The sequence below is a fragment of the Papaver somniferum genome, chromosome 2 (assembly GCF_003573695.1).
Source record: "Papaver somniferum cultivar HN1 chromosome 2, ASM357369v1, whole genome shotgun sequence".
NCBI lineage: Eukaryota > Viridiplantae > Streptophyta > Magnoliopsida > Ranunculales > Papaveraceae > Papaver > Papaver somniferum.
In genome coordinates, this window is record NC_039359.1 from 132,322,650 (window position 1) to 132,331,870 (window position 9,221).

The window sequence follows — 9,221 nt, forward strand, 5'->3', positions numbered from 1 at the left end:
AGTAAATATAGGTATATTAAACTCTCAAGAAGTATCACTACTTATCAAATTAGTAGGTGAAAGATTAGAACAGGAAAAAATCAAAGTATATGAATGATATGAATATGATGATCAAGATGAGATGAACTTATCACAAAAGCGAAAGAAAGTACTGATCGGTTAAGAAGAGCTTACTTGTGGTCGTAGTAAGAACAAATGAAAGAACCTTAAGATAGCAGCGGAATAATGATCGATTGAAACAAAGAAGCACTCACTTTACAAAGAAGTACTCAGCAGCTTCACCATGGAAGCTCTGATACCAACTCAAACTCAAGGTTCTCACTTAATATTAATGTGTATAATTCTTTACAATGAGAAGTGAATGTATAGATTACAAAAGGGAAGAAGAGAAACACGTCTTCAACAAAAGCGTGTTGTCAGAAAAAAAAAAAAAAAGGGAGGGAGAAAATAAGGCCATACTACAAGCCACCCTACAGCCACCCTACAAGTACTATCATAACTGCTAGCACTATTCCAACCATTCATGAGTCAACAACTAACAACTATCACTATTTACACTTGATTGTTTAACATTAACCACAGTTCCACACACTGTTTTTTTATTACCTGCTCATATATTTTCTATATAACCATTTAAACCATAGAATTTTTTGTGTATATCCACAAACTGCTCTTAAAATGTTATTTTTTCTCTATAAAATCCACGAATATTTATTAATTTAATTTTACATATAGGACGAATTTTCTCTTCCGTATTCAAATATCTAAAACGAATTATGTATGTACGTATACCGTTCCGAATAATCCCCGAATTAGAAATGGTTGACCGAATAGTGGACCGAATTTATCTTCCGTCGAAACGAGTAAGACACGTGTGTTTGCCGTCCCGAACGTTTCCCGTACCACGAATTGCTAACCAGGCATATGAGTATCTTCTGACCTATTTTTAAGGACAACAGGGGCGGGAGCACAGGTTGACTAAACTTGGCTGTAGCCCCCCTAAATTTTAGGAAACTTCAACTTAAGCATATAATTACCAACTAATTCCGTATAAATTGTAATCTAGTCCACCAAGTCGATGCATTTAGTCCACCAAGTCCAATACATTTAGTCCACCCACTTAGCCCACTGCGGAGGAAATTTACTACAAATGTTTTTGAGTTTCGAAATTGCTCTCAAAAACAAACATTTGTAGTAGAGTTTCGAAATTGTTCTCAAAAGCATTTGCAGTAGAGTTGAAAGTTTGAAACCAACTGAGATCTTGAATTACCGAGCCACTAAGTATACATTTCAAACAATGGAATTCTTTTGACCCCATACATATTGGTGTTATCATTTTCAAACATTGTTATTAAAGCAAAGGCCATGGACTCAAGGTAATGTTTCTAAGTTATACTTGCGATGTCTACTAGGTTTACTTGCATGACATGCTAAGTGATAGAATCGCCCGGGCACAAAGCATTATTTATTATTATTTGACGAACAATTTCGTTTTCGCTAGCAACACCATGCAGGTTCAGTATCATATGGGAGTCCACTTTGGAATTTTTTTTTTTTAGCCCCCTATTCGAAATCCTGGTTCCGCAAATGAAGGACAACAAGGTCCACTCTAGTCTACACCTCAAACAAATCTAAAATACGGGCAATCAGGAAATTCTGATCTAATCAAATCACTAGGCAAGAATTATGTGTCAAAATTTGACGTATGCGAAAATCATACGACTATTTCGCGGCATAGTATTTTAAGCTCAACCCCGCCATCATCAGTGTGTCTACTGCCCGTTAAGAGCAAAAATCATTGGTTTCTTTCTTGTAACCGGCTCTTGAAGCGAAGTTGTATATAATTTCTTAATTAAGAAAATAGTCTCATTATTTATGAAAAAGAGGTATTATCGTATTTTTATTTTCACCAACTTGTTTTTCTTCACATGAGCCACTTGCAGGCTGCATTATTACATGCCACATTTCTTTATTTTTTAAGCTCCCAGCCATACCACATTTCTTCAGGAAGCATATACATTTCATCTTGCATTATTTTGTTGTTTTTTTTGTTCCTTTTTTCTAGCAAAAGCAATGTCTTCAAATTGGGATAGGCTTTATTATTGAGCCTTGCCCTATATACAAAAACCATCACCGTAAAATTTGACGTCTTTCTATTAATAAAAGTAGAAAAACAGGTACAACCAAATGATATATGGTACAAAGAGGTACAACAAAAATCATAGAGAAGCAAATGTTCCATGAAAACCATACGGAACTCTTTGCGGCAACGTAATTTTGGCAACAGCTTCACTTTCAAACTTCTTGGTATCAATAATATGTACCTGCAAACAAATGAATAAGATTCCGTCAAAAGAAAATGAAAAAAAAAATTGGTAAAAGTAAATTAAGGAGCATTACTGCATTAGTAACATAGTAAGTTAAGAACTCATCGTCTCGTACAATGAAGGCGACAGTTTGATGCCCACTAATAAAAATGTCAGTGGAGTTCTCACAGCCCCTTCCTAGCGAATAAGGTAGGAGATAAAGCCTATTGAAGTCTGCTTAGGGACAAGTCTAGTGAGGTGAGCCTGCTTAGGGACAATATAAAGTCCCAAGTAATGCAATTAGGAAGATGAAATGTGCAAACAATTAAGCAGACTTGATTAATGTGATAATCAGGTGAACTTACTTGAGATATATCAGTATCTTCATTATGAACATAGGAAATAAGCCAACCATCATCTTCATCTGAGCCATGTTCAGGATTTGACACAAAAACAGCTCCCGAACAGAACGCGTTCTTCCCAAAATTGTGATACTTGACTTTTATTGGCTTCTCGGTATCAGAATCATCAACATCTGAATGGTCCTGCATCTGAATCACACGAAAATGTAAAAGATCAACTATGTGCAGCGTAACCCAAGTATATATATCCTGGTCCTATGTTTTGGCGATTCATACAGGGCCGTGTAAACTCAATGTGTGCGTGCCATAAGTGAGTTATTGTAATGCTAGTGCACATAGACTAGAGATCATCTGATGGCATATGAGTGAAATTTAAGCAATCTCATTTCCTTGAGATCCAAACGACAACCGCCACCTACTAAGCTAGCTAGCTGCATGCACAAAAAATTGTTTTTGAGGTACCTCTGAAACAAATTATAAGAACAAAATGATTACCTGTATTGTGCTAGTTGCTTGTTCATCGAAATGTAGCTTAGCTACCATTCCGTATTTAGCCATCCCTACATAAATTAGAAGAAATGCTTACAATAAAGAGCACGAAAGAACATAACACTTGAAATGTAAATTAAAAGAATATAGGAAACTCTGAGGATTATTTCTTACCACAATTGGAGCTTTCTATTAAATCAACAACCTGTAAATACCCATATTTGTTTCTAACACCAGAGTAGTTTTCATTAATCATCGGGAAATCCATGGAAAAAGAAGTATCAGTAAGGTACTGCTCTCTAACTTCTCCGTTTTTCATGTTTAATCTCCATTCATACACTCGAGATAAAAATGACGCATCTTCGCTTGTAGTGTTAGGATTAAATCCTCTCGAAAACCATTCGAATTTATTCAGTCCGAACTCAGGTCCTGGAATAATTGATGCACTGGCTCTACATCCTCTCACAACAACCTGTTTCAGTATAAACATGCACCAAAAGTTTAGCTTGGTAAAACATGTTCAACAAGCAACATCTTATTGGTTTCTTATAGAGAGAGCTTCGAGCGAGAAAGTGAACCCTGGAGAGTTACCTCATTCCCGTCCTCGAAGCAATTGATAATGTGAAATGTGCAATGTGGTTTTATCTGAAACCACTGAACTGAATCAGCGTCGCCGTATCTTGGCATCACTCCTATCCTTGCATAGCCTTCTTTATCATACTTTATTAATCTACAAATTGGCAAATAGTGACAATCTAGTGCTCCAATCCCAAGTTAAGGACAAATTGTATTTACAGTACTAAGAACAAGGATAAGGCAGAAAAATACTTACGGACCGCCTTTAATGAGTCTGTTAATGTTTAAAGTAAGGGGCATATCCATGATCACATTGTACCTAGGAACAAGAAAAATGACTGGAGTATCACTAAGGGGGTTCACTTGTTGAGACACATAAAGACTGTATTATTGTATCATTTAGAGCACAAATCTTACTTTGCTGTTACCCCCAGCTCATGGCAAAGACTACTTCTTTTGAATTTGAGATCAACTTTATGAACTAATTTCTTCCCGTCAGCTGCAGACAAGAAATGTTTCATCAAGTCCGTGAACTACCCATACTTCAATTACCATGCAAGTGCATAATCCTCTTTTTGTACTTTGCCAGTTACCTGAGATGACTCCCAAAACAAAGAAAGGCTCCACAGCGTCGACTCCCATTACGACTAGCTCTCCCGTTCCAGGAGCTTTCTGTAATTTTATCAACAAATTACATGGTGTCAAAATCACTTTGCAGTAAAACACAATTAAAATGTCAAGCGATCGACACAAATAAATACAAACCTTTGGATGACTAGTAAAAGGACGATCCCAAGAACCATCTATATCCCAGTTTCCTAATGTTTTCAAAGTATTTATGTCTATCTCTTGTGGCACATAATTCTCCGCAATCGAATAGAACTTCTTTGCGTGCTTAAAAACATTTGTGTTGCTGATGACTTTGTTGAATTTTCCAAATCTCAACTGCAAAGTAACTATATGAAAAATGAGTACCATAAAAGAAAGTAATAATGAGTCAATATCCATAATGCAAACTGCAGAGTGTACTTTATTTATGTGAACCTGCACCCTGGTATATGATGTCAAAAACAAATAGCCATTAGCCACTACCGAATGGAATAGCCTTCGCAAAATGCAACAATATGTTCATGAGATGCGAAATATATATGACTGATTTCTAATGCAAAACAGTGGTGAGTGGGAGAGTATATGTACATACCAGATTAAAAAAATAAGCTGCTGAAATAGCTGTAGAATCTCCTTCAATGGCAGGAAGAAAACTAGGTCTATTTCTTTGTTTTTCTAATTTGAATGACTCTGTTTCAACATATTTATTCCTGTAAGAAACAATCCAACTTCCATGGCTATCTTTAGTTAAGTATAAAGCATGAACCATTCCTTCTCCTTCAATCCAACAATGACTTGATCGGCCAAACATTGAGGTTGCCGATTTAAATCCTCCAAATAGAGGATTGGGGCCTGCATTTACAGAAGTCATAGTAACTATACTGTGCAGTCGAAAATCTTGAATTTTCATGGATGACTTCTACAAAAACGTTAAAATGAACAACAAATGATGCCGGGGCAGTTGCCCGCATTTCCAAAGGGCTTCCCATTGAAGCGTGACTACTTAAACGAATAAAGCATTTTACTTACCGTTTCTTATGTAAATACCATGTGGAAAGTTGTCTGGGATATTGCCTTCAATACTTGCAATATATACGGCATCACCAATCTCTTGAATTGGTGCAAAATTGGCCTACATTATCAGAAGATGGGAATTCCTGGATTTAACACTAAATTTTAACTCTTAAGTTTGATATTGAATAAAAATGAATTTAAATATGTTACCTGTGATGGAAGCAATGGCTGATCAATAAACTGAAATCCATTATCCACAATTGCGTCTAATAGTCTCTCCCGGGTGTTCTTCATTGCTTGCGAAAAATCGACTTTCATTTGAAGTTTTTGCAATGTTTTCAAGAATGGCTTTACAGTAGAATCTAAGGAAATCTTAATAGTTCCGGAATTTGGGGACACAGAAGGCTTATTAGCAGAGGCATTAATCATCACTTGATGTACTGCACTAGAAGAAAAAACCATTTTATGAACGAAAAGTTTGTTATTTCTTGCAACTAAAAATTCTGCAGTAGTTTGATGTGAAACTGGTTCACTTCGATATTTACACACCCAACAAAAATATAAAGACAAAAGAGCACCTTGTGAGAATTCTTCTTGTAGTTATGACAAGGACGGATGAGCATCAACAACATTTACTTCCTACCAAAAGTCAATGGTGTTCAGATTCTGGATTTTTCAGAATATCCTCTTCAAATGGTATTATAGAAACAGTTTTTTTTATTGTTTATTGTGGCTAGACAAGGGAACAAACAAAAAGCAGAGAGCAAAGAGATAAAAGCTTACGACAAAGGGATGACTTGGGACACAGCATGCTCAAACCAATAGGAGGAGAAGAAAGCCACCAAACCAGTGTATTTTTTATTACTGCTGAAGTCAAGAAGTTGAAAAGGACTGGGCTCATCTGAATCAGCTTTAGGTAGTAGTGTCTGACTGGAAACCGAGTGCCCAAATTGATGATGGATGCCTGCAAACTAGTAATAGTAAAACAAGGCAAACTACACATTGTTCTCAAGAACAATTGCATCATAATGTTGATTACTAAAGCTGTAGAAGTTTACAAAAAAAAAATGTTGGGATCCATAAAAGAAATTACTAATCTCGTTAATAACAAGAATATATTTAATTTGCTCTTGCGGCAGAATTGTATTAAAATACAGAAACGCGTAAGAACTAAGATCTAGACTTGGTTTTTCTCATAGAAGACGGTCGTGGAATTGTTGTCGGTCTTGGTGTTAACACAAGTGGTAACTCACTTCTCAGCCAACCGTAGGCATCTATCACTTCTGTAGTTAGTCTCTTGAGCACATTAAATCTGTTCGTCTGGACGTTTAAGGCCAATATGTATGTGTTAATATATGCCAGTAATATAACCTGTCTATCGACAGGATGGAAAGCTAATGGGCATACCTCGGTGCTAGAATGTAAGTAACCCTTCTTGAACCATACATCATTATCAAATGCCGACATATTCTTCTTTAGCTCAATCTTGTGAACCAATTCCCACACTGATGTATGGGATGATTGGTTGTTAATCCAAATACACAATGTCATCGCTTTTCGCTGAAATTGGCTATAACATATGTTTTCTCCTGACTCTCCAAGACACTGATAATCAAAATCTTCTTCATCTCTCCCGTCGGGCAATTTCATTAGCTCACGCTGACGTTGCTTAAGATCATAAACTATGATTCTACTTTGACGTTCTCCTTCAAACCAATACAAGACTCTTTCATTCGTAATCAAAATACTTCCAGTGCACACTCTATCATAATCACAGACGCCATTGTGAGGATCCCACATCAAATTTTCCCCAAGTGAGTCCAGGAGGGCTTGAGACTTCATGCACATTCCATTTACCCAATTCAGAAGAGAATACCTGAATTTCAAATTTGGTTGGCAGACTTGAACTACCCAAATAGTACCTGCACCTGTTATCAAAGCCTTGAATGCGCACAACCATGAAACTACCACTACTACCAGTACTGGATGGTGGTGGTGGAGGAACAGTTTGATTGACAGATGAAACCATGTAAGAAACACGGTTTGATCCTTTCGTGTTTTTCTTTACGATTAGGAATCATACCCGAAATTCTTTTTGTGAGTGGATTAACAACATAGTAATTACATTTATCTGTTGCAACCAGAATTAAGCCATTACTAGAACCTAGACATAATTTTCTGGTTAATTTGTGAAGTTTTGAGTGAATGAATTTGAAAGAGAAGCCATCATCATACACAAATTTGGACGAGAGAAGATCAGATGATGCAACTGCAAGATCCCCATAAAATGCATAATAGCTTGCACACAGAGTTTTGAGTGTTGTAGATAGAAGAGAAAACCATACCTTGGAGACACAGGTGAACTTGTATACGGATTCTAATGGAAGATATTGGAAAATTTCCAGCAACACTTCTTCTGGTGTGAACAAGTTTGGGCTGACAATTTCTCTATCGTAGTTGATGATTTTCATGGTGGTAATGGAATATGGATGATTTCTTCTCGGGTTCAAAACTTGTCAAAGTTAAATTGTTGTGCCCAATCAACAAACAAAATCAACATCTGAACCCTAAATCACAAATTGAACAGAAATTAGTGACTAAAAACTTCAGATCTGAGAATTTAAAGGGATAGATTGGAGTAGTCAAGTTTGTGTTATGGTCAAATACCATTGACCAAAGTCTTGTAAACTGTCGGTTGTTTAAAACTGGCTGTATTTGTTTTGCTGTCAGTTTGATATAACCGACAGCGATGACGATATTTGTTGTTAAAACATAATGTAATTTGTGAAAAATACTAGAACCCCCTACTATATGGGTTCAACCATATACAAGCCCCACAAAATGGATCTTACACCCTCAACTCCACACTTTCCGTTTTTGATATTTCTAGGCCCAGAATATTTTTTTTGGGGCCTGGTTTTCAATTTTCCCGGATTGCTGACGTCATCAGGATTTTTAATAAAAGTAAAAATACCGAAATTAACCTTCCCTATTTATAGACGTTTTATACCTACCAGAAACTGAAAACCAAATCAGATTCAGCTCTTTCTTCTCTCCGCTCTCGTTCAGAAACAGAATTGGAGATTTTTCTTCAGACGAATTCGTGAATTTTGATAGTTTCATACTGATTTTCGTTAATTTGATAGGAAGAAAACGAGAAGAAGAACAACATAAACGAGAAGAAGAAGAAAACGAATTTTCTCTCAATTCGTTGAGGTGTATTCGTCTGTTTTTCAGATCTGACGAGATAGTGAAGCTGCATTGATGAACAACAAATAGGTTCGTTCGATTTTAGCTTTTCTGTTGCTTGATTCACTAGTTTTATCATCGATTTTTTGAATCTCGATCTTCTACTGATTACGATTGTTGTTCTGTTTCGAAGTTGTTGAGTCTGAGAAGAGGAAGAAGACAGTTGGGAATACATAAATCAAAATAGGTACGAATTGTGATTTCGATTTAGTTTTCAAATTCAATTGATTTTGATTTTACCGTTTCGATCTATTTTTGTCACTTTTGATACTTACACATGTTTTTGTTGATGCTTACACATGTTTGTTTGATACTGAGAAGAGGAACAAAATAAACATTGTTTCAGAAGAAAGAAAACAACAAATCTAGGTAAGAATTTTATGTTGTTTTTGATTTCAGATCTGTTTTCAATTATTTTTTTTGAATTATTTTGTTGTTCTTTCATGTGCGATCTGTTAATTTGTTGTTTTACTTTTTGTTGATACTGAGAGAGTATGAAAGAAACAATTTTGTTTCAAAAAAACAACTTCAAATTGATTTGTATACATGCTGTTTTTTTTGTTACAGTATGTGTAACTTGAGGTTACACATATATATCATGTTGTATTTTAAGCAT

The 9,221-nt window shown here is 35.9% G+C and overlaps 1 protein-coding gene across 6 annotated transcripts; it reads right to left on the bottom strand.

Annotated features, from left to right (window-relative positions):
- Nucleotides 1–2,034: 2,034 nt before the first annotated feature.
- Nucleotides 2,035–7,929, bottom strand: LOC113349153 (carotenoid 9,10(9',10')-cleavage dioxygenase 1-like). 6 transcript variants are annotated; one of them, XM_026593074.1, is made up of 14 exons: nt 7,702–7,929; nt 6,140–6,320; nt 5,567–5,796; nt 5,372–5,474; nt 4,935–5,194; nt 4,499–4,678; nt 4,327–4,405; nt 4,151–4,232; nt 3,990–4,052; nt 3,749–3,887; nt 3,332–3,629; nt 3,164–3,228; nt 2,672–2,857; nt 2,035–2,324 (listed from the first exon to the last, which is right to left on the bottom strand). In XM_026593074.1, exons 1-14 carry the CDS (start codon nt 7,825–7,827, stop codon nt 2,220–2,222), a joined length of 2,097 nt encoding a protein of 698 aa, XP_026448859.1. In that variant the 5' UTR covers nt 7,828–7,929; the 3' UTR covers nt 2,035–2,219. The 6 variants fall into 6 exon arrangements, with proteins under 6 accessions (XP_026448859.1, XP_026448858.1, XP_026448862.1 ...); XM_026593073.1 differs by having other exon boundaries at nt 6,764–7,926; XM_026593077.1 differs by adding an exon at nt 5,935–5,991 and having other exon boundaries at nt 6,140–7,926.
- Between the last annotated feature and the right edge of the window lie 1,292 nt (nt 7,930–9,221).